This window comes from Pyrgilauda ruficollis, unplaced genomic scaffold, assembly GCF_017590135.1.
Source record: "Pyrgilauda ruficollis isolate IOZ18807 unplaced genomic scaffold, ASM1759013v1 scaffold17, whole genome shotgun sequence".
NCBI classification, from domain to species: Eukaryota; Metazoa; Chordata; class Aves; order Passeriformes; family Passeridae; genus Pyrgilauda; species Pyrgilauda ruficollis.
Window position 1 is genome coordinate 8,613,164 of NW_024515875.1, and position 24,678 is coordinate 8,637,841.

The 24,678-nt window shown below is 43.2% G+C and overlaps 1 protein-coding gene across 1 annotated transcript; it reads left to right on the top strand.

Moving 5' to 3' along the window:
• Positions 1 to 4,164: 4,164 nt before the first annotated feature.
• MAB21L3 (mab-21 like 3) lies at positions 4,165 to 19,785 on the top strand. The gene is made up of 6 exons (XM_041464048.1): positions 4,165 to 4,212; positions 8,526 to 8,666; positions 13,081 to 13,372; positions 15,709 to 15,890; positions 16,628 to 16,822; positions 19,552 to 19,785. Exons 1-6 carry the CDS (start codon positions 4,165 to 4,167, stop codon positions 19,783 to 19,785), a joined length of 1,092 nt encoding a protein of 363 aa, XP_041319982.1.
• Positions 19,786 to 24,678: the final 4,893 nt, after the last annotated feature.

The following is a 24,678-nucleotide window of genomic DNA, read 5'->3' on the forward strand; positions in this document are numbered from 1 at the left end:
GAGAAACGGGACAACAGTTTAAGAAGGCAAGAGAACTGTCAGAGGTTATTAAATCTGTTGGGATCATTTGGTTTAGTAGTCTGTCTTGACCCAAGTACATGCTTCAGCTAATACAACAGACTTAATGCCTCCGGTAATTAGAGCAAGAAGAGATGGGTCATCATTAGCAACTAGAATTTCAGGGTTGTATTTCATCTGGAAGGCAGCATCTTCAACAGGGCATATTTGTTGCCACTGCAGATCGTCTGTGAGTCACAAGTGGTACATTGGTCTGACTCATTTGTGTGATTTAGCAGAGGCTTTTTAATACATGCTCACTGTTCCGTATGAATAGTTTTTCTAAATAGTTGCCCAACAGAAAAAGGCACAATATTGGACAACCCTGTGCAGTTAATACTGCTGCTCTTATTTACAAGATGTTGGTGATTTCTTTATTGTTGTGCAGTTCACAGTTCATATTACTTTTGATTGTAGGTTTGAAATGTCTTTGTCATATCTGTGAAACTGAAGAGTGAAGAAAGGAGAGCCAAGCAAGCATGGAAAGCATCAGTAATTGGCATCTTCAGAGTGTACAAGAGCCAATCTAATACCATTCAAGGCATATATTCACAGAATACTTTCACAAGGGTTTCACAGATCCAAAATCATATTCAGTCCTGCACATTGCCAACAGCATGAATGAAAATTATATACCACAGATTCAGTGTTTTTGCAGATACTAGGAAATTTCTGAGTCCTCTTAAAAGAGTACTGCTAAGTAAATGAAGATGCAGGTACAAAGGAAATTAGCCACCATCTGAACTCCATTACGAGGTACTATGAAATGGGAACTGAAATAATATAAATGGGATGATGTAATATAGCTGAGTCATTCCATATGATCTTACGCAGATCAGCAGGCAGGGAACTGGGACTTGAGAAAAGCAAAGTATTGATGTGTGGCTTGAAAATATTTGAAAGTTTATAAATCAATGGATGTTCCTCAAGCAGAATTTGGGTGTATGTGTTTGGCTAATTAGATGTGTGATGCTGAAAACCTTCTCAGAAACACCACCAAAGAGGGAAGGAAAATTGCAGTGCTTCAGCAAGAACTGTCTGGAGAAACTGTCTCTCAAAAATATGCCCAGACCCTAGCAGGGGCTTAAGGCACTTCTAACAATCACTAGAAAAGAAAGCGATTCAGAGGTGTCAAAAAGATAGCCATTCTCAGTGTGGATGAGAATCTCCTTAGAAACAAGTATACTTGGGAGTTCAATTTGCCAAATTAATCAAGTCCAAAAGCTCTCAATAGTGCTCATGTTCATGATATCTGATGGACTGTGAGCTAACTGGAACTGGAGAGACCTTTTGTGGTTTTGTCTTCACATGGTTGCCTGGCTTCAGCAGAGTGCTTTTTATCTCCATGAAGCCATTGTGAGCTTTTCACAAAAGAATGGCTCATCTGGTCCAACCTCCCTGCTCAAGCAAGGTCATCCCTAAGCACATGGCACAGGATTGCATACAGACAGTTCTGGAATATTTCCAGTGAGGGAGACTCCACAACCTCTCCGGGCAACGTGTTCCACTGCTTGATCAGCCCCACATTCAAGAAGTTCTTTCTCATATTCAGGTGGAACTTCCTGTGCATTAGTTTCTGCCCATTGTCTCTTGTCCTGGTGCTTGAAACCACTGAGAAGAGCCTGGCTTCATCCTCTTGATGCTCTCCTTCTTTCCTTCCGTGCTTCTTGAAGAGCGAGGAAAAAGAAATAGCCATTCTTCACTCCCTCTTGCCGGTGTGCCTGGGGAATTAAGTTGTTGTAGGCTCAGAGGAAATATTTTCTCAGGAGACTGTGTTTGTCAGCCTTTGGAGCTTGGATCCATCTCAGATTTTCTCCACCTTAGTCTTACTTTATACAAGCACTGTCATGGTAGAAGGTTCCTGAGAAGGACCCATCCGGTGGAGGTTTCTCGGCAGTACCACTATATCAGCTCAGTATGCCTCACTGGAGAAGCCTGGATTCTTCCCACTTTGTGTCTACATCCGCTTTTATCTATGCAGATGTTCTGATTTCTGCTCTGTCCTTTCTCTTTACTCTTTCCTTCTGATGCAGGCTTTTCCCACAGTAAGATTCCCTCTTCACACGTGACCATCTGCCTCTACTTTTCTGCTGCATTCTATGCTATTTGGTCCTCATGTGATGAACACAAGTTCTTGTGAGGTCAAGACTGGCTGCTGCCTCCCATACCACTCTAACCTGTATTTTGCTGTTTGCTGGTGGTGTAAAGGCCTTTATCAGTTGTAGTATTTTCTGTCAGCCAAATAGTAGCATAATATGTGCTACTTATAGGATGGAAACAATGGATGGATTATAATAATATGGATTATGAACATATGTTATTATATAGAAGAAAAATTACCAAAACCAGTTCATCTCTCTGCCAGCACCATGTCTCTGGACAGCTGTCACGAGGAGAGACCTTACAGAAGAGAGAGACCCTTGAATCTCTCCTTGCTTCATAATACACATCTGAGGTTCTGAGTATTAATGTGTGGTGGTGTCAAGAGTGTTAAGGAAGTTATCTGCTGTATGTGCAGTGGGCTATCTGAGGGGGTGCAAGGGACTTAATGTTTTAGGGGCATGCTAATAACGGAACCTGACCATTTAAAAGGCTAATTTTCCTCTCTTGTACACTCTACTTGGATATAATCCCATCCAACCAGCCCCTACAAGTTCTGTTCCAACCTATTATTCCACTTACCTTCTTTCAGACCCTGCCTTTTATCTGGTTTCCCTAGCAGAGCTCACATAAACTGCTGGCCCCTCAGAGGAAAGATATCCAGTAAGTCTTGAAGTGAGCAAAAACGTGGTATGAGTCCCTAAACTTTAGGGAACCAAGAAAATCTTTTTCAGTGCCCAATCTAGTGGAACCTGGTTTGGGAAGTAAATGCCCACATGTCTTTGTGAAGGAGTGCTCAAGTTCCTCAGCAAAAAGACAATGGCAGCTGTCTCGCAGAGAAAGGTTTGCTTTGTAGGTGCTGGGGAAGCAGATGTCCTGCAGGTATTTGTGCTCCAATTACTTACTTAAATTAATGTACTTCGTATTTGACTTAATGAAGGACGTAATGAAGGATAACTAGCAACAACAGTGCCTCTCCTGAAGTAGCACCCAGTGCTCACCCAGGTGCTGCCTTTTGCCAGCTGCTGCAGAGGCAGTAAATTGGTCAAGGGATGTCAAAGTTCGTTTTCCTGGGGGCAATAGTGATTTTACCCAAAAGTGGAGTGTGCCTTCCTTAATAAGGAATGCTTAGCAGCGTGGGATCTCATCTCTATACTCTGTCACTCCCTTCCATGTGCCGATGTACCCTTCTTTCTAAAAGCCACCAAGCTTCACTGGATCAATGAGGCCTGATCAATTGTTTTTGCCTCTGAATCATCCATATGGGGTTGTTAGCTGAGCTGCTGGCAGAAAACGAGAGGCAGCTTTCTGTGTGTTTACTGTAAAGAAAGCGAAGCAAGCTGCAGGAGGGGACAGGCTGTATAATATTTACTGTCAATACAGCCAGAGAGAGAGAGGAGATAAAAGGAGAGGGGAGGAGAGGGGAACAGGGGTTGCAGACTGCAACCCCAGTGAATGATCTGAGTGTAAAAATACCCATGCGTTTTCAGATGGAAAGAGAGTGGATTAGTCAACAAGGAATAACTGAGAGCATTTAAGAAAGGGTGTAGTGAAGGCAGGGACGTACAAGTGGCATGCAGAGTGATAATGCTGTGCATGAATGTACTGGGGCTGCACTGCAATCTGAAAAGCACTTCCAGATCTGCCCTGACACAGAGCAGTTGCTGGGATATTTTTGTGTATGCCTGCATGCAAGATCCACCATTTAAAAGTAGTAAGATGAATAATAATAATTGAACTTAGAGAATAATATTTGGAGATAGTTTTCTGAATGATCTGGATGTCACCATTGTAGCTCAGACCACAAAGAAAATTATTAAAAATAGGCATGCTTCCTTGCTTCTATCTTCTCTTACTCATCCACAGCACAGAGATATTAGGTGATCTGAGCTTCACAGGGCAAGAAGGCTCTGAGCAGCTCTCTCTGAGTGTTCCTCTACTTCCAGAGGCAGGTGAACAAGTGAAGAGTGAATTCACACTTTAAAGAGCAGCGAAGACCATCTTGCCATGAAACCATTCACAGATGAAGATGTAGAAATCTACATCCAGAGCAAGGTAAGACTTTATCTGACCAGATTTTCTGTCTCCCACACTAGGTGTTGGTTCTGAAGGGTGCCAAATTTAACAGTTAGTTGCTCGCCTCCTGTCTTCATTTCAGAGACAAGATTGGGTGATGTTTCATGAGAGCTGTATTTCTAATGAGATTTCTAGGTTTCTGTTGCAGAATTTTATCTCCTGGTAGCCTAATTTTTCAAGGTGCTTGTCCTCTTCTCCTAGGTATCCTGAATTTTTGTTCCTGATCTGGAATTCCAGATGTGAGACTAGCTGTAATTGCCAGCATTTCAATCTAAGGAAGTGTCCTTGCCTCTCTCCCGGTCTTGGCTTGACCAAAACAAGACCGACACCAGGCATTGCCTCTAAGAAAGATTCATGTAGGAACTGCAGAGACAGACCAATATTGTTAGAATTCAGTCATCAGTCTGTCACCTCAGCTTAGGATACTTCTCTATATATCATGATTAAAATAACATGTCTCATTAGCACATGCAGACTGGAATCTCATTTTCTGTTTTATAAGATATTCCAACACTCAATTTTTCCCCCATTATGAAATGAAATAAAACAGAATAAAATCTTCTGTGAAACAATACTGTTTAATAAAAGTTCTAAGTGAGCCATAACATTTTTTAAAGCTGACATGTTTCATGGCAGTACTTAGCTAGATCCTGTTTTATAGTCTGCTTTCCCCAACAAAATGCAAGATACCAACGTGACAAATAATTTCAAAATGAGAAAGTGTGAGGCTTTATTTTCTGTAAAGGATCACGTATTTTAGTACAATGAAGGGGCTGGTAAGAAAGGTTTGTTTTCTCTGTGGCAAGTATAAAAGAGGTCCCAGAAATACACCTTCTTCAGGCATGCAGTGTTGTGCACAGGAAAATCATTCCATGTGAATCTGTTCAGTGAGCTATAACAGTGAATGCTTCTCTGAAGATTTAAAAAGAAGAGCTACAAAGGAGGGAACAGAGGGAAGCCATGCACAGGAAAATGCTCATATGACAGCCATAAGTACAAGGAACAGAAGCAGACTGTAGTTAAGTGAGGCTCATAGTTGCCAATATTTTAGGTTATACTGGAAGTCTGTTTTCTAGGAGCCCTCCAGCTCTGATGGATTCTTAGTTTCTGCCTGCTCCTGAGTCTCTTGTCCAACTTCAGGCAGTTCAGCTTATCAAATGCTGCCTGTTTTTGGAAACAGGTCAACCACCTGGTGCAATGAATCTCTGTAATACCAGAGATTTCATCCTTAAGCCACCCATCAAAGGAAAAAATCAAATGTGTATGGAGTGGATGTGGCTGGGTAAATAAGAGAAAACCCAAATGTTCTTAGCAGTTCCTAATGAATCCCAATCCTGCTTCCTTTCTCCTTAATAAAACCTTAATTGACTTGGTTATTCAGGTTTTGTGCATTTGTTTTAGCACAATTCCCTAAGACCTGGTAAGGGGAATGCCAGTGAGTCACAGAAGTGACTGTCCAGCAATGACCTTCCAATGTCTTTTCTCCCAGTGTGTCTGTGCTGGTACTAGAAGTACCTAAGATAAATGCCTTGGCTCTTCAGACTCACGTTCTGTTTTCTGATTTTTTGCCCTCCCTTCTGTAGGAAGGTTATATTTTCCAACAGGATGACTAGGGAGCTAATTATAGTTAGCTAATTATAGTGAGCACCCTCTGTCAGTCACATGCCCATTGTTCTTTAATCCCTGCTCCAGTGATGGGGAGTACCCATGGAAAGTGGAGTTTAGTGGTACTCCCTCAACTGTTTTTTTTAGTGCATACTCTTATAAAGAATTCATGACAACTGCTGTAGCCTAGCCAGTAGGTGATGAAGGCAGAATTAAATGAGGCCAGGCTGGATTGAATGGATTCTCCCTGGATACTGGAGGTGGCAAGAAATGTTTCCAGCAGGTGCCCCTTAGAGAGAACAGAGCATGAGCAATGCATACACAGGGCACTCTAGTCTCTGTTTGAGCTGACCCACTGTGAGACTGTATCCTTTTATACTTTTCAGTTTAAAAAAAGTCTATTTTTTGTCTAAAAGGTCTTAGACATGGACAACTTTCTCTGCCACTCACCATTCACTGGCTGAAGAAACCATTAGGTATCCTGTCAAGCTTATTGGACTGTTCTAAGGAGTTGTTCTGGATGAACAAAAATAAGGTGGAGAAAATAGATACAGTATAGATACAGATGGAGAAGTGCCATAAATGAAAGCTGAGATGAGGAGGTGAAAATGAACATGGGCTAAAATTTTTTAGTAGGTTTTTTTTTTGTTTTTTTTTAGTACATGTAAGTAGCTAAAACTGCTCTTAGAGAAAAGGATGAATTGGAATGAGGAGGACGGTGAATTACTAGGGAAATTAAAGGGCATTATATAAAAGTAAAGGACTACATGGTGTTAAGGTAGCAAAGAAACAGGATGTCAAGGGTGGATGAGTCAAGGGAGTATGGTGCTGTTGTCTGACATATTTCCCACTTCCAAAAGCTATTCAGGCTTAGTAAAAGTACTATTAACTTTGTTGTCTGAGGGAGGAAGGTATTCAAACTCTGCTCATCTTCAAGTTCAGTATTAGTCAATTGCTGTTCGTGGGTTAATGGATGTAAGGCAAGCACTAGTCCACTTTAGTCCATTGAATAGTCCCTTTGTGTGAAGAAGTGAATGTGTCCTTCCAGGCTCTGGGGACACATTTCAACACACTTGAGTGTTTTTGGCTGTTAGTTCAACATTTGGCATAAAGGTGTCCAAAAGGACTTTTAAAGAAATACTTGTCAATGATATTTTTTAAAAGAGGAAAGAGAGTTGTTCAAGTGCTGAAGAAGATGCTGAGTGAACAGGACACAGGAATTTTAGAAAGCCATAGGCTGGTTTGGGTTGGAAGGCACCTTTAAAGATCATCTAGTGCAATTTCCATGCCGTGGACTGTGACAACTTCCACTGGACCAGGGCTCAAAGCCCTGTCCATCCTGGCCTTGAACACTTCCAGGGATGGGGCATCCACAGCTTCTCTGGGCAACCTTTGCCAGGGCCTCACCACCGTCACAATACAGAATTTTTAATTTAGGCTTTTGCTTCCTTTTGGTCTTTGATAATAACAAAAGACTGTAGCAATTATGTTTGACTGGCAAATGCTTTATCATTATTAATTAATTATTATCATTATTATCATTTATTAATTATAATTTATTATCATTATCATTGCTTTATGCTTTATCATTCACTTTAGCCAAGTGATGAACTCTGTTCCTGATTTTTTTTTCCTGCCTGCAAACAATAAGTTTCGGTAGAATATGGTGAGGAAAAAGAAGAATCAAGAAGAAAGCAAAAGCTGCAACCAAATGAGATGAAGCATAGGATCCAAAAATGAACAGTAAACATCTTAATATTTCACTCTGCATAAGTAATTCTGGTTGCATAAGTAATGACAAATATGTTCATGAACTTCATTAACAGTAGCTGAATCTCCTCACTTTGGTAAATGTGTAAGGATATTTGGGAAATATTAAATGTACTTTACTAACATATTTCCTTCATGTTCCTCTTGTTGAATCTCCTTGTTCAGATTGTGACAGTCCCCCTATGCTCCCTTCATTTTTAGTCATAAGTTCATCTTATATTTTTCTGAGTTGTCCACCCTTCACCTCAGTTCTCCCAAGACTCACACATTTCACTGAAATAATCTTCAATGATTCATTATGCTACTACTTCCTGAATTGAAGAACTACCCTTTAAGCAACACAAACACCTAGCTCCCAACGGGACCAGCTTTGGAAAGATGCTTTCACACTGTCTAGGAGTAGAGTCTCATCTGAACTTCAGCCACAAAGACAGTGTGGATACTTTCAGTGTATAAGGTAGGCATCTGAATGATACCACATATATCTACCACCTGGCTATGGACAGATGTGTAACTCTTGATGTCCTGTCATCTCTTGGAATGGAACATATCCTGACTTTGAGAATGGCTACCATATTCAGGGGAGTAACGGGTATTGTGCATCAAATGGATGAAGAATTGAGACTGTAGCTGTAGTTGATAACAAATTTGTCTGTGTAATGAACTCCTTTCCTTCCATCCGGTGGTGTAGGCATGGAAATATCAATTAATGCTTAATAGTCTTGAATATTGACCCTTTGGTGTTCACAGCTCTGTCTCACGGTAAATTGGTTCCAATACACAGGGGGACAGTTTTTATTCCCAGTGCAGCACAAGCACAAATGTTTCAGGATGCCTTAAGCTGATTTGTTTGCTTCCCACTGGAGACAAAAACTGCAATTACCTGTAACATGAAGTGTCTTTCCTGGAACTGACAGGTGGAAAGGCGGCATTACCTGGTTTCCAAAGCGGTGGAGGAGGTGCAGAAAATCATCCAGCAGCTGACTGCAGAAATCAGCTACAAGGCCGTGCGATTCCAGGCTATCTCCAACTCTGGCATTCACAATGAGAACATTAAGGTATGAACAAGAGCTCTAATGCACTCTCTGGCAGCCTGTAGGCAACCAGAAAGTGATCTCTCCATTATGTAAGTGTTTGTATGGGCAGGTACCTCACCCAAAACACCACAGACGACGTACTGACACTTCACTGTGAAGTTCTAGTGACTGGAGCATTGGCACTCACTCATGGACTTCTCACAGCCAGAGGAGCATTGAACAGAGATGGGTAAATCAGGCAGAGCCTCTTACAGCTGCTGTGTTTACAAACAGCATCTATTGCCAGAACTGTCAATCCACAAACAGAAGCCAAAGCTCTTTGGGAGACAGAAAGAAAAAACTTATGCAGCAGTAACATAAGAAAACATGCTCATGCCTTAATGAGCTATGACCCATATTTTTCACAGGTGGAAAAGCTGTCAACTCACTAAAAAAAAATGAAAGAAAAATTAAAAATCCTTCTTCTGCTATAAACATTAGAAAGCTCCTTCTGAAAAATATAGTTTTTCCTTGTCGTGGATCAGAATTTCTTTTTTATTAGGAAAAAAAATTCTTAGTGGGAGAAGTGAAATGCCTCCCTGTTTTAGACCTTCAGACATGAAAATAATAATGCCCTGTCCCAGCTGTGACAGAAGAAGGCTGCTTATTTCTTATGACTCCATTACACAAAAGTAACTAGTAAAGACGCAAGAAACAATCACGGCAATGGCAACTTCAGATGAAAACAATTTTTGTCATCTGAACTAGTTGAAATACTAATGTCAGCCATTATACTGAACCACAGCCATTTACAGATCAAAACACAGCAAATACATAAAAGCACGAGGCAACTTTTGCAGCTCTCTGGTACTGAAAGGGAAGAAGTCTTTGTATGAAGCTGCTGGAAGGGTATGGAGGTGGAGGCAAAATATAATCACCCAGTCTGAAATGTAGCTGTTGTCCTAGGACAAAGACATTCAGATTCCTAGCTTTTCTGGGATTTCTTGTATCCCAGAGCATGTGGTCTTGTCAATAAGGATGGCCACAGTGACGTAAAACAGTGCCACATCGTGGTCCATGAGCTCCTTAGTGCCAGACTCTGCCAGCTACCTCTTGTGCTGGAACAAACCTGCCTGGCTAATGAGGTCTGACAGGATCAGGGTCAGGGTAAAATTGTTGCTCTGGAAAGCAAAGCAGAACAAAACCACCAGGGCAATCTATTGAGCATCGATATAGTATGCAGATCTGAACAAATTCTGCTTGAAAGAAATCCTCAAAATCTATTTCCTTAAAAGTGCAGATCTGTTGTTCATGCTTAACTGAACCCAGTGTTACAAATCTGTGGAAGTAACACTAGGAGGACCTACCTGTCCTGTATCTGTGGGGCACCAAACAATGGGTTGATGAGAAATTATTTTGGTTTGGACTGTCTACTTAAAAAACTTGGAAACCTTAATACTGTTGCTGACATACTTCAGCATAGAGGAGACTTGTGTCCTGGGAAAGGCAATGTATTCATTATTCCATGTCTAATTTCACATGTTTTTTTCTGTCGGCTAAATCTACAGGATTTTTCAGAACTTTCAGCTTCTGGCTAAAAGGAATCAATTTAACATGGTGAGAGATCTAGATTTGTTGAGAAGCTTCAAGCTCCCTTCTAAATATGAAGGGCTGAGTGGAGAATAGTTAAGAAAAATCTTTAGGTATTCAGTGTTTTCCTGTGACCCACATAACAAAAAGTCATGCTTTAATGAAAACCCTGAATGAAAATTCAGAATAACAAGATATAATAAAGGGGTCCAGACTAATCACTGGTAGTGCACTGCCCAATGGCATTGCCAAGTGTTTAATCAAGGTGAGGGCAATGGGGGGATTTTCTTTTAACAAACTCCAAGAATCCAGAGAAGCTTGCAGCTTTGCTCTGTGAATGAATGACCTAGGACATGCTTTCTCTCTATTCTGTGTACTTGTCTTCCTTTCTGCTTCTCTCAGGATCAGCCAGCTTTACTGGCCAAGTGGTCAGCTATGCTTCGGAGGAAGCGCCCATTCCACCCATCCATCCAGGTACAAAGCCTTCCTGGTGCCTGACAATCCCTGTGCTTGCTTCCTCCTCACACACCCCCTTCTCCAGACAACTTCACCCACCAAACTGATCCTTCCATGACTGTTTTGTCCTCTGCACAAGATACTTGATTTTTTTTTTCCTCAAAGCATAATTATTTTCTTTCTAACCTAATGTTTCTGTCTCCCTGGAACAGCCTGGCCAGGTTCACAAGAATTAGGTTGCATTTTATTTGCCCAGCATACTCTAGACAGGATTTTACTACAGCAGAACTGGCCACAAGTTACATGCTCCAGTATTGGAGAGCCTTGCTCGAGTCTGTGACTTTCTGGGGCCCATGGCCTACACATAGTGTGTGAGACCATTGTGTGACAGAGCATAGGTGGGGGACTGGGATTTGTTTAGGCTAAGAAGACACCAACTGCCCAGTTTTACAGTGCTAATCCCAGCCTTGTGCATTCTGTTGTTTTCTGGTAAGCCCCAGGTGGAGAACACTTGTGACTTGCATTTGTAGGCACTCACATAACATGTGCAGCTCTTCCCTTTGCAATCTATTGGGTGCCAGCGCACACAAGACAGCATTTTGGGTTGGGTTGGGTTGGTTGTTTACCTGTAAATGTGGCTGAGGCAGTGAGAGGAGCAGTAACTGCATGACAGCCGTTGTATTTTTTCCTTATGGAGCCTACTACCCTGTTTCTGAGCTTCCCACAGGATTTCTCAGCCCCAACAAACCTGAAGTATGCAGGTTAGCTTGATCTTCAGTGTCATCCTTTCAGCATCCTCCTGTCTTTATGGTTTATATTTGACAAAAGAGCAGCATCCTGGTGTTTTCCTTGTTATTTCTGTTCTTCTGGCTGGCCATCTTTTATTTTCTAAATCTCTTGCCAGGGAGCAGAGAAGACCAGCTGCTCCCTGTGAGAGAGAGAGAGAGAGAGAGAGAGAGGCAGGAGGGGAGCGTAGCAAGGCAGCTCTTGCCCTATGATCCCTAAGTGAGACAGACACAAGGAGGGCAGCTGGGTCAGCCAAGAGTCTGGATCATCAGGGAAGTCTGCTGGTAGTCAGGTCTGAGGTCACGCCACTCCCCCACTCACTGGAGCCCAGGGCTAACCTGAAATGGGGGTCTCAGACCCATGGGCAGAAGGTGTGGATAGAAGTCCCAGAAAGGCTACTTAGGGACAATAAAGCTTGTTAGTGCCCTCAGGGCCCTGGCACCTCTGTGCTAATACTTTAAATCAGCTGAGCTGAGGAAGGGTACCAGAGTGTTTTGGATTATTACAGGAGAGTGGCAAGCGTGTTTTGTTCACCACGGGTGTAACCACCTCACAGCAGTGGCTGTCACTTCACATCCTGTTCATGCAGCAGCTTCACCTTACTTATGCCACTGTAAGTTAGGCTTGGTAGCAAGAGGACTTGAAAAGCTCCTAAGACCAACATGGTAAAAATCTGAAGGACTTTTAACACCCCTTCTGGAACCACAAGTGCCAGATGCTTCCAAAGTAGCACTTGGACATGTCTGTCTATGCCCTGGGCCAGACAGATGATGTTTTGTGGTATTTGAATTACCTCATTCTTTCCTTGCAAATACTGTCTCAGAACTGTTTTTTATTGGAAAATGGTTGTTCCCCAAGTGAGGCAAATGAACTGGCTTGCAAACAAGCCTCTTTAAGGCTTCCTTGTCTATTGATTGCTGCCTCCATCCTTACACTGTTTCTGTCATGCTCATCAAGAGATGCAGTTCCATACATTACAGCTGGCCAATACCTGGACTTGATTCTGGGAGTGACACTGCCTCTGTAGGCTCAGGCATATCACTTGCCTTATGTCTCTGTCCCTTTAAATGTCAGTCAAACAGAGTGAAACACTTGTAAAATTAACAGGCCATAGCCTTATTTTGCTACTGTCTGTAGTGGAATTTGAAAGAGATCAGAAAGGTGCACTTTTTGCCATAGTTATTACTAGTATTGGACTCTGGGCTTATCTCAAGTAAAATTCTGAGATAATAGCTAGCACTATTTGGGTTTCCCTTGGCTGGATATCAAAGCATCTTCTCTCATGCCTTTCTGCTCCTTGGAAGCTGCTGGTTATTACATCTCATGGCATTACAGACTAGAAATAACAAGAAAAGGGGGAAAGCATTGCAGGTGTGGTGGCAAATCAGCCAGTGAGCTCTTATCTTCTAAGAGCTTCACATCAGACACCTTCTGAGACAATTTCCTTTCAGTCTGCATGCCTCCAAGGTAACCCTGGCTGTGTTCAGTTAGTCCCATCATACCATGGTTTGTCCTTCTTTTCCAAACCCCTAGTTTTACCTAGTACTTCCTCTACCCTATTTTCCTTACTTTAGTTCATGGATCTGCCCTTGTCTCCTCTCTCAATCTCTCTGAACTCTCCCAGGTCTTAGCACCCAGCCAGTTCCTCATCACAGTTCCTCTGCGTGGCCTGACCGGTTACAGGGAATGCCAGGTGCGGCACTGGCGCTATTACACCGTGCATGGAGCCAAGCTCCTCTCCTCCGTGCGGGACCCTGAGGAATTGCATCAGTGGCTGGAGGTGGAGCAGTTCTCAAAAAGCCTTCAGCAGTGGCATGAAGAGGATGTGAACATCGAAGGTGATCTGGTTCCAGCTAAAGTCCTTATCGTCTTCCGGGAGCTGGTGGAGAAGTCGATTGTCTCCTGTAACCTCTCCAGTGAGTTTGGTGGGGACAGGTGTGAGGGAAACCACACACACACAGAGTGTTTGGCTTGCGTGGTCAGAAGCTGAGCAAAACTCTCCCAAACCAGGAAGCCTTCAAGTGATTGCAGTGCCAGACACAGACCTGCATTGAAGATAGAATTCAGTAGTTCTTGGGCTCTTTGTACCCAAGATGTTACTCCTTTCTTAGGAATTTGGGTAGGGTCTCCAGCAACATCACCCTTGCAGTTCAACTAAGAGGCAGCCCAGATTTTTAGAACCTTTAGGAGTTTGTTTGGGAAAATCAATCCTTCTCTACTACAGCACGTGCAATATATTTAAATTATTAAGGAAGGTGTATAGGAAAATTGGATACTGGAAAGATGTGTACATCTGAGAAGAACGTGTTTGAAGATATTTATAGGGCGGATAATGCTCTGGGCTGCCCAGCTAAAGCTGCCCACAGCTTTCCAGCATGGAATGGTGGAAACTAAGTAGAAGGACTTCTACTGAAGCAATGTATGTTGGATAAGTGCTCTTTTTCCCAGTGTCCAAGCTACTCCTGTGGTGCCTCTTCCCACAGCATGTTTCCAGGAATGACTTTATTCATCAGTAGCATAATGAGTCTTCTGTATTTCAGAGCAATAGAAGGTATTTCCACTCATCTGATCACACTCTTAATTGTAGTCACAGGGAAAAAAAAATGTTAAAGTCAAGCTCTGCTAGACAATGGCATTTTTTTCAGGAAATACTTGTTATCATAGGAATGGAAAGGTGGATAGGAATGATATTTCACCATTGAGGCTGGAAAGAGCAGCTGGAACAGGCTTGCTTCTGAGGCTTTACTTATGTGAAAGTTTTTGTGTTGGGCAGCAGTCATATCAAGTTCTTGAGTAAAAGTTGAGTGTTGCAGGAAAGGTACTTGCAGAGACCCCAGAGAGTGGTGTTTAGGTTGATGATTCTGGTGCCTTTTTTGTAAGGTCTGCTGGGAGGAGATAAGCTAAGATGAAGTCAGGAGAAGCAATTACCATTTTTGTTTGTTTCTGTGAAGAATGGACTTCCTTCATCCCACAGTGTGGCTAAAGTTACAGAAAAACTTCACTGATTTCTTCACTTCTCTGTTTTTTCATTCTTTCAGCACCAGCAAAATAATTTTTTGAGGTGTCTCACTTTTCATTAGTGGAAAAATAGGAATAAGTATTGCAATGCTTTTGGAAATGCCATGAACATATTTACATGCTGACACGGTGGTTGCTCTAACACTTTTCAGATGCTAGGGACCCTTGTCAGGAGCTTGGGAATAGAACAGTTCCTGTTTTGATGCCAGGCTTGGCTCAGCAAGGAAATAGCACATAGATTTTCTGAGGTTTATAAAGTTCTGGTTGTGATGGACTCTACTCTTTGCAAGGTCATTCACCTCATGAATTGCTCCTGAGCCCATGCCAGTCAAAATGAGGTGGGATAACACACTGCTCTTTAAACTGCTTATCTTCATCTGCTCAGGCTTTCACTTCACTGAGTTGGAGGATGAACACGCAATTGGCTCAGATGGCAGAGCTTAAGGGACAATGATCCTGCCACAGTGACTGGGACAGAAACTTCTTCCATGAACTCAACTGGACCAACAGGAAACATCCCACAAAGTCCATTAGTTGCAGCTTGCTTTCCTTTCTGTACTCTTAGATCATGTTGTTCCTGGAGATGAGCCACTCTTCTTTCACACTGAGGAAACTTCTTTCCTCCAAATCACCGTGGAACTAACTCTTCTTAACACTCAGCACTCGCAGTGATGTAGCAGTTAGCCTTTTCTGTGTGACTGCTCTGCACAACAGACCATAAATTCTGGTATTCTGTGCAAGTGCGTCTCTAGAAACAAACTTTACAGATACCCCACAAAACATTCTGAATGACTGGCAGTGGTAAGTGTGATCTGGCAAGGGTCTGATCTCAGGTTCTCTGAAGGAAAAAGAACATCCTTAGATAGGAAGTGTTCATCTGGTCCTCTCCAATCTGCAGTGATCTCCTTGTAGTGTACCATTAGAAATGTTAGGTTGCACCACTTGTCTAGCTTTAAGAACCTGATCCTAGGGTTTAAGAGGATCCACAAAGGAAAAAAAAAAAAAACCATGATAATTGAGTGTAAAGTTAAGAACATTGTTCTTTCACCTTCCTGTTCTCATTCCCCAGGATAGACTTACATAGATTTAGGTTTTTCTTACATTCTTCATGTATTATTGAAGAGAAAGTGTTAAGAGAGACCAATAGAGCTGCAAGGTCCTAGACAGCCTCTTGCTTGGCTTGTGGAAAAGGACCTTTTTATCTATATTTTCTTCTCTTGTTGTTCTTTCACAGGTAAAGTGACAGTGCTGGAGAGCTTCAGCTCAGTGGTCCGGGTGGCTGTGGAGACATCAGAATCCCAGGTTGAGGTGGAGCTGGTCCCTGCTGTGGAGATTCCAACGTGCTGGCCCGAGAAAGCCCGGTGGCCTCGTTGCCTTAAGCGTTGGCCTTCTCAGGAAAAAGTGCAATGCATCAAGGTAAACACTGTAAAAAACACCCTTAACTCTGGAATGGAATCTATCTCTCAGGTGTCTGATAGTGTTTTACCAAAGGAAGAACTGCATGGTGATGGCAGTAAGGTTAGAAGATATATTCTCTAAAGAGAGAAGCAATGTCTCAAAATATTCTGTTGGAATTTATTTGGATTTTGTTTTCCCCCCTTACAGTGGTGAATTCTATAGAAAAAATCTGAGTTAACTTTTTATTGCATGAGTCTCTAGCAAACAGTTCTGCCTGCATCACACAGCTCTGACGTGCATCATTCTTGCTCTGCCTCATGCAAGACTTCAGCAAATGGGCTGCTGCCTTGCAGTTTTCCCTCCAGCTCAATCCCATCTTTCCCTACAACACTCATGGCTGGATTCTGGCACTTCAGCTCAGCCCATCTGCCAAGTTCCTACAGGTCCCGTTTCACCTTCCAGTCCTGCTCCCCTCTTATGCGCCTCTGCTTTAGTGGCACTGCTGGTACTGTGCCTGATGGCTCTAGAACAGGATCTCCCTGCACTAACCAATACCAGCACACAAGGAAACAATGCAAAATGCATGTTTACTCAACTAAGAATTAAGATGGGAGCGCACCTCATGTTTGCTGCCTGCTAACCCTGTTTAGAGTAGGCTTGGAGAGGTGTCACACATGCTTTTGTTAACCTCAGTCTGCATTGCTGGGAGAAGTTTGCCTCTGATCTGCTGTCACACTTCCCCTGTTGTTCCACAGTCGCTGGGTTTTGACCTCCTAGCCCGCTCTAATTACCACTGGCAGCTGTGCTTCTCCCGTGCTGAGCACATCCTCATGGAGGGACTTGATGAAGATGGTGGTTGTCGCAGGAAGTGCTTCAGGGTCATGAGGCAGATGAAGGAAGATGTCTGGTGTGCTGGGAATAAGCCTGTCATCACAGCTTATCACCTTCAGGTAGGCATCGCCCTGATACCTACACAGAGTCACGGGATCTGTTGCAGTGGCTTCCATCCAGTAATGTCAGAATGTTGTGGTGTAAGTCAGTGTAGCATCTGTGTAACTTCTGAGGTAACTCTCAAAACTACTGTACCTTTCATTGCTTTGTGGTAGCAAGGAGTTCACTAAATATGTGTTCCAAACTTCAATAAGAAACCAGGGCCTTTAGGAACATTATGATTGCAGCAACATAAATAGAGTCGAGGCCCCTGCTCTGTTTTGACTTTCCAGTGTACTGTTGTCTGTAATTGCACACTTACTTCCTGCTTCTTGACTATCCCAGCCATCTATATCCATCTCTGTCTCTGGTGGAAGACAGTGATTTTTTTCTTTGTGGATATGCACCAAACAAAACTGTCTTAGTTGAGCATTATTAATGAATTAGGTGCAAACTACAGTTCTGGTGGTGTTTCACTTGGGGTAGAGAGGAAAGAAAGAGTTAAAGGGGTGGTGGCATCTTCCCTGCACCTATTTCAGGGTTCAAGATGGCTTCAGACAATATTTGTGAAGAAGAGAGAGAAGACTCTGCTATGACTGTGTCCCCACATCTGACAGCTGCAGACACCAATGGGCAGCACCATTTGTTAGACTTCATCCTCCTGGAGTTGCCAGGGAGAGGCTGTACTTTTCCCACCTTGAAGCTTCAAGCCATTAGGTTCCTACAGTAGTTACTGGTCTTTTGGTGTCCAAAACCAGATGCAATGCTAAGATTTCTCCTAAAGAAAAAGCTGGTGACCATCAAATGCTGTTACAGTCATGGCACTACTCTAAGTCAAGATGGAGTGGAAAAAAAAAAAAAAAGATGAGGCTGGTTGTAGCTTAGCTGAATGCAAACCTCCTCAGTCCCTGTAAGAACAACCTGGTGGGAAAACTGTCATATGTAAGACAAAATGGAAAACCATTTAACCATTAGGAACAACGTTTTTCCCTGGCTGAAGGAGCAGATGTGCAGGAAGTGCTGTTGCATGGACTCTTGATTAAAGTAAGAAACTCTTCAGAAGCTCTTCAGTTCTTTACTGTAACTATAGTTCCGGCTTTTACAGCAAGAGAGAATTGGTTTACCAGACAGAAAAATTTTTCAAAATCACTCACATTAAAAAGAAAAATAGGAAAAAAAGGAAAGAAAAATGAGAAACAGTCAGTGGTTAAACCAGCAGTTGAACAGAGGCTTAGTGTTAAGTTTCTTCACATTCTCAGGTTCCCCCTGTCAGAGGTATCCGACAATTAGGATTAAACAAGATCCTCTATGACAAAGGAAATCTTTATCCCAGAAGCTCTGAAAGCCAGAGAGGACCATGTAACTGCCCTTCTTTTGCTTACCTGCATAGGAATGAAGTTTGAGATCTGGAATTTCAAAAAGATCTAGGTACATTCTGAAAGCCAACTCTGTGCTGTTGGTAGAGAGCTGGCAGTTAGGGACATAAGTGCTGGGGATAAATCACTTGTTTGGGCACCTGACTGAAAAAGCAGCACTGTTTTCCTTGCCTCGGGAAACTTCATTGTAACTGCTGCCTGCTGAAGTAGTTTTAGTGTGTCAGAAGGTAACTGCTCTGCAAGTCTTCAAGGAGCAGCTCTCAGAAGAGTTATAGCTTGAATTCCTCACTATGTCTTTGTTCCCTGGTGACATTCAAGAAAAGGCTTTGTGGTTTTTGCAGCTGTGAACAAAAAATTTTTCACATTTGAAAAACTGTTTGAGAATAAATTTGTCAGCAGTACAACCATAGATGAAATTCTACCTCTGTAGAAACAGACAAGTTGAAGTCTGTGGTTCTGCCACTCTCAAAATGTCTCTGAGTCTCTTTTTGGGTAGCCGAATTCGCAAAAAAAAATTGGGATTCAGAGGACAGTTAAGGGACTCAGCAGAATTACTGAACACCAAATAGGTGATTTTGTATTTTAAAAAGTTATTTCAGGCTGACCAAGGCAGTCAGTATGGCTTTTTTGGCACAGTAAGTCTAAGTTCCTTGAGAAAATTCTTCTCAGTCATGGGAAAGTCTGAGAAAATGCAACATAGGCAGTGTAAAAATAATACTATAAGAGCAACAATCATATGCATTTTGTTATTTTAACTATGTATTTCTCAAATGTTAAACTGCATAAAGTAATTTCGGAGGAATAGAACATAAGACATGAAGTATGACATGTCAGAAAAAGCCAGGCAGCATTTGACCAGAAGACAAGCCTTGCACCTGCAATAGCTTCTTGGAATCTCAGTCTGTTTAGGATGCAGATCTTTGTGTATCTACAGCACAAATACAGCTGAAGCTAACAAATAATTATGTTGATCTCATTATGCTCTGTCCCTCCTTGCATCTACTGGCTTCTACCCTTGCATAGTAGGTCATTTTCTACAGCTTAAAATGCCTGGCATTTCTACAGAGCCTTCTGCTGGAGGATGGCAAATAGGCCAAGGTTATTTTAGTGAGATCATTTTCCTTGGGCTCCTGGCTCAGTCAGTGGAGAGTGGCACTTCTGGGGAGAGATCCTAACCAGGCACCTGCAAGCTGTTCTTCCTGGTCAGTTGGGATCCCTCCATTGCAGAAACGTTAACACAGGGAGGTAGCAGCGTGAGTCTCTGTGATTTCCAAGGCTGTCAGCCACTTACCAGCACTAAAAGTGCCTTAGTAAGCTGTGTGAGCCCTCAACAGAACCTCTAACACATCTTCTCTCCCATCTGCTTCTTGCAGACAGTGCTATTCTGGACGTGTGAAAAATACCCACGCACCAAGGATTGGCGCTGCTTCCCTGAAGCCTTTCTGAGGCTGGTACAGAAGCTGCACAAGTGTGTAAGCCAGCACTTCCTCAAGCATTACTTTCTCAAGAACACCAATCTGCTCAAATATGCCAACACCAGTGACCTGGACCTGGTGGCCAGCAAGCTGGCAGTCTTCTTGGAGAACCCTGTTTTCTGCCTGGACTAAGGCAGGCAAAGGTCTCACCCCAGCCCGAGTGGATCCCCCAGCTCCTCTCCCCACCTGTGGTTGCTCCCCGTGTCCTTCCAGTAGATGTTGCAGCTGGCTCTGTGAGACAGTTGGCACATGCAGCGCTAAAGAGAAGTGTGGAGCTGGCAGCGGTGGGCGGTGAAAACTGATGGGAGGTATCACTTGATGCCCAGCTGATCTAATTTGCTTTCAACAGTGACAGCCTGCCTGGAAGCTACAGCCAGTGAAACCCAACTTTGTGTGTCGCAGGCAACTGCCTTGTTCTGTGTCTCCAGTCTTGTGGCACCTAAGCTGAAAGGCAGCGCAAAGGAGTCTCGCTCTGCTGCCTCTGTAACCTAGCACGTGTATTGTTGCCGCAGTCGCCTTTCTCACAAGGACAGCGGGTTTAATTGCCTGCTTACCTCACAGGCCAGCTCTGCAGAGAGGCAGAGGGGCAGAGGAACATTTCCGAGGTGTTCTGGAAGCTGGAAGCTTTCTCAGAGGAAATTCAATTCAGTGAGATCTTATTCCAGTAGGAATCCAGTAAGAATCTAACCATGCTGCTAGTGTTGAAGAGCTCAGTGGAAGCAAGAAGAGGAACAGTGGGTTTTGCCTCTTCATTTTTCTCTCCTCCACTTACATTTTTCTTGCAATTGCTTCAAATATGTCTTTTTCATGTTTGCCTTTGCCAGTTGTGTTAGTGCCATACAATCAGGGGGCTTTGACAGAGCAGATTTCACTCCTATCCCAGGCTCTATCCAGCAGACTGGACTGGGAGCAGGTCCTTCCCTAGTTATTTACACCAACATATTTTTGGGTGCAGTGCAGAAGGAGAGTATTTTTCAAAGGCTCTTAGCTCCAAGACCCCCAGTGCTTTTAATTTTGTGGATATTTCAAAACAAAATGAATTTTAGTATTTCAAAACAGAGCTTTAGAATTAATATAAAGAATGTTGGGTTTAATGTTACTAAATCGCTGAAACTAAACCAAGATAGGGGGGATTTTGGATTTGGTTTGGTGGGGTTTTTTTGTCACATCTGTGCAGGAAAGTAAACAAGTCCTTTGCCAAGGGGGCTGGCAGAATGGGATTTGCATCCCATGCTCCAGGGAGCTGCATGAGGCGCATCCGTGGCGCGGCATCTCCCCATCGTGGCAGACTGTGGTACTCCAGCACAGCCTCTGCCTCTGGAGCAGGCTGTCTTCTACAGTCTTTTGAGCAGATACGGGTCAGAAAAGATCCCAGCTGTGTGGTCCTGGTCTGGTCATGGTCCTGTGTCTCCTGCGTCAGATCTCACCACGTACAGACCTGATCCCACCATGTAAACTGGCACCGCATTGCTCCGATCCTCGGAATACCTTCCAGGTCGCCTTTCCACGTGGGTAACTGCGTTGTGTGGAGCTGTTTCAAACAGTTAACTTCTCTTGCTAAACCTTTGTTCTCCAGGCTCCCTAAATGGGACACAAGTGTCAGTTTCATGATGACACCTCCTGTTCAAGTGTGGCTTTCCTGTTTCCTGTGAGCTGAGCTGTTCCAGTAAAGCGCAAGGAGATGCCAATCTGCCAGGCAGAGTCAGACAGCTGTGGCAATGAAGTAATGTCTCCTGTTTCATCTTGATTTTGTCTTATGGTTGAAGGGCTGGCTTCTGAAGTTAGAGGAGGGCAAAAACAATTCAAACTGTTCAAGGACAGTGCAAAACATTCAGAGCTGTTAATCCCAAATTTGATATTTGATATTTTACTGCTCTGATATATGGTTCTTTAGGGATTTAGTTGTTGCTGTTGAAGAATTCCTCTCTTTATAGCTGGGTGAAAAAGAAATGTTTCGGTGGTGACATCTTAACTTGGATGCAGCTGTGTACCAGAGTCCTCAGCTCCTGAGGTTCACAGCCTGCTGTGAAGCAAAGCCATGGGCATGCACCGTGTGCTGCACGGCCGTGACATGGAATGTTCCGCTGCTCTGCCAGAGTGGCAGCCTCTTACAGCCAGGAATGACTCAGCAAAGCCAGGAAATAACCACAGAACGATGAACCCCTGCTTTGAGCCAACTCTGATCAGTTTTTACTCTATTTTCTTCTTGTTTACACAAGCAAATGCATCAGCTAGCATAAGCTGCTGCAGAAAGTACCCTTACCACCACTGAAACATGGAAGGTACATTACTACTGACCACAAAGATACAGGAACAGTCCTGCAGCTTTTGCTCCAGAACAGCAAGATGTGATACAGCTGGATGCTGGCAAAGGGAAAGGGCTTTGAGGAAAGGACTAATGTGTTCATGGAAGCAGTTGAATTCAAGAATTAATTCCTTTCAGAGACATCTTTGAGATACTGTCTTACATCATCTCGTGCAGGTCTGCTTGGGTGCGTGGGGTTTTGTTGTGAGGCAGTTTTTTGTGCTTGTGGGAGAGTTGTGCAGGAGGCCTCTTATTAAAAAAACCAAACTTGCCAAATATATTTGTCACATTTCTTACCACAGTAAACTTTCTGCAAATAGCTTTTCACTTATACACCATGCCTGATTGCAAAATCATGGCCTCATCCCAAGATTTTCCTCCAAAAAGAGATATCACATGGTGTTTTGGCTACAGAAGAAGTTTTATGTTTCATATTTATAATTTTTCTTTTTAAAAAGTGAGCATCTGGACAAATACAGACTTTCTTGAAGTAAGTTTAATCAAAAGTTCTTTGTTCAGAATGTCTGGAAGGAATGTGATGACCATTTTCTCTCCCTCTCTTTTTCATTGCTTTCATGAGTATTTGCTGTATTCTCAGCCCTTGCCACAGTCAGCATTGCTCCGTTTGTCAGAAATTTCAGTTGAATGTGTTGCTCTGACATATAAAACTGTACAAAACTCGTGATGTTTTGTCTTTTTACACAGCCTGCCTTTTAGGCACTAGAGGGCAATGTCTCTCTGAAGCACAAACACCGATCCAGGATCTTGCTCTTGAAATCAGCATCTTGTTGTTATCATTGAGCTGAGACAAATGAGCTTGATTGATTTAATGCTCAATTCTCTTGCCAAAAAGGAGAGAAGAGACCATGGGGGAGCTTTTTAATAAATAGCAAAACTTGGGTAAAAAGTCCCTACATTCTGGAAGCTACTCTTAAGAGCCAGAATATGGATTTATTGTTTCTGATGATCTTACAGTAATTCCCAACAGCCTTCGACTGGGAAAGCACCAACAAGCAAAGTGCAGGCAGGGTTCTGGGAAGGAGGGAACTTGCAGGAGTAGCCACTGCCCAGCTCCATTAGGGTCCTGCCCTCTCTCCATGGGGCAAGGCCATGAGTCCCATGTGTGCCTACCCCTTAGACTCCTCTGCCTCCCTCTTGTTTTCTCCCTCCTCCAGAAAAAAAATATAAAAAAAAAATAAATCTTGGAACAAGTTTTCTGATGCCACCCCTTTGGCTCTGTTGGGAATGGTTATTTTTCAGTGCGCATCAAAGCTCTTTTAGTTCATGTGACCCAGGTGTACACAGGGGCCATTACAGCATTACAGACCATCTACTCACCCTCACAGTCCATCTTTAGTTTGAAATGGTGCCCAGCAATGAAGTTAGATCACCTTGCAAGCTGTGTTCCCAGGGAGAGCAGCCTGGCCTCTCTGAGCAGAGCTGGGACATGGACAATGATAGGCAGGATAATTCTGCCTTCACACTAAATATTTTTCTGCTTAACAATGCTAGGATTTCTGGCTTTGAGGAGAAACATATTTTTAATTATTATACCCCACCCCCAACACTCATCTGACGGCCTTGCAATGTCACATGAGATAGTGACACAGCAGCCAGTGCTCAAATCATGGTAAGAGATCCCACTCACCCTATCAGGCCAACTTGTGCCATTACTGTAGGAGGCTGTGGTGCCCTTGACCTCCTTGGCATCTGACTTCCCTGGCTGGAATAATATGCACAATTCAAAGGAAATGAAACAGCTCCAGGTAGCAAATGTGTTTCAGTCTGTTCTGACCCAAACCATTGCAGCACAGAGAAACGGACGACACTTTTGTCCATTGTACCTGTGTTACAGGTACTTGTCAGTTCTGCTTCAAGCAACATCTTTGAACTGAAAGAAAGGACAGGATCAGCACCTGGCTTTGAAAGCATCTCCTGGATGGGTGATGAAGAATGCACAGATGCCACCAGAGACTAAGCTTATAGAGAGTACAGAATGTATTTTTCACAGGAAAGATTGTCTAATTTACCATTGGCATCTTCACAAATACAAATTACAAGGAAATGCATTAAGGAAAGAATTAATCAAATTGAAAGGCTTTGTAGTAGTTAGAAAAAAGAAAGGCATCTTCCTAGGCTCCCCTGGGTGGTGGTAATTACCAGCTGCACAACTGTGGCTTATGCCACTTAAAGACTTCTGGACTAAAAATCTTAATATTTTTTTTGTTTCATTCTTAGAAAAGTCACTCTTGGAATCAGGCAGCAACACAAGCCAGCAGCTCTGAGAAGCGTGAACTGAGCCTGCTTCAGCCTGGGAGGGCACCACTTTACGGGCAGGGTGGTCCAGAGCCTGATCTCAAGCCATGGCTCAGTTGCATCTGGCCCAGCACATTTTTCCTCTTCCCTTGGAGGAGATTGGTACCATTTGTTATCCAGCACCTTGAACAGCCAAACCTCTTCTGCCACAACTGCAGGCAGCCTTACACCCATCTGCTCTTGTAGCACATCCCATCAGCAGAGGGCAGGCCATAGCTCCTTCTGGTGACAGAATTGTCACCAACACAGCTGGGGGACCTGAAGGGCAAGGCTGCATGCACTCCAGGGAAATTAAGGCTAGCTAATGCATTCCAGGGAAAAACTTTGGTTACTTCAGGAGAGCTTAAGAAAGTCCGGTTTCAAGCTAGTAGTGAACCAAAACATAAATGTAGCTCAGAGAAAAC

What these genes read in the sequence shown, in the direction of transcription:
- MAB21L3 (XM_041464048.1), top strand. Translation starts at nt 4,165, where the DNA reads ATGAAACCATTCACAGATGAAGATGTAGAAATCTACATCCAGAGCAAG. An exon ending in AAATCTACATCCAGAGCAAG is followed by an intron (nt 4,213 to 8,525) that starts GTAAGACTTTAT and finishes TGGAACTGACAG; the next exon opens with GTGGAAAGGCGGCATTACCT. An exon ending in TTCACAATGAGAACATTAAG is followed by an intron (nt 8,667 to 13,080) that starts GTATGAACAAGA and finishes GAACTCTCCCAG; the next exon opens with GTCTTAGCACCCAGCCAGTT.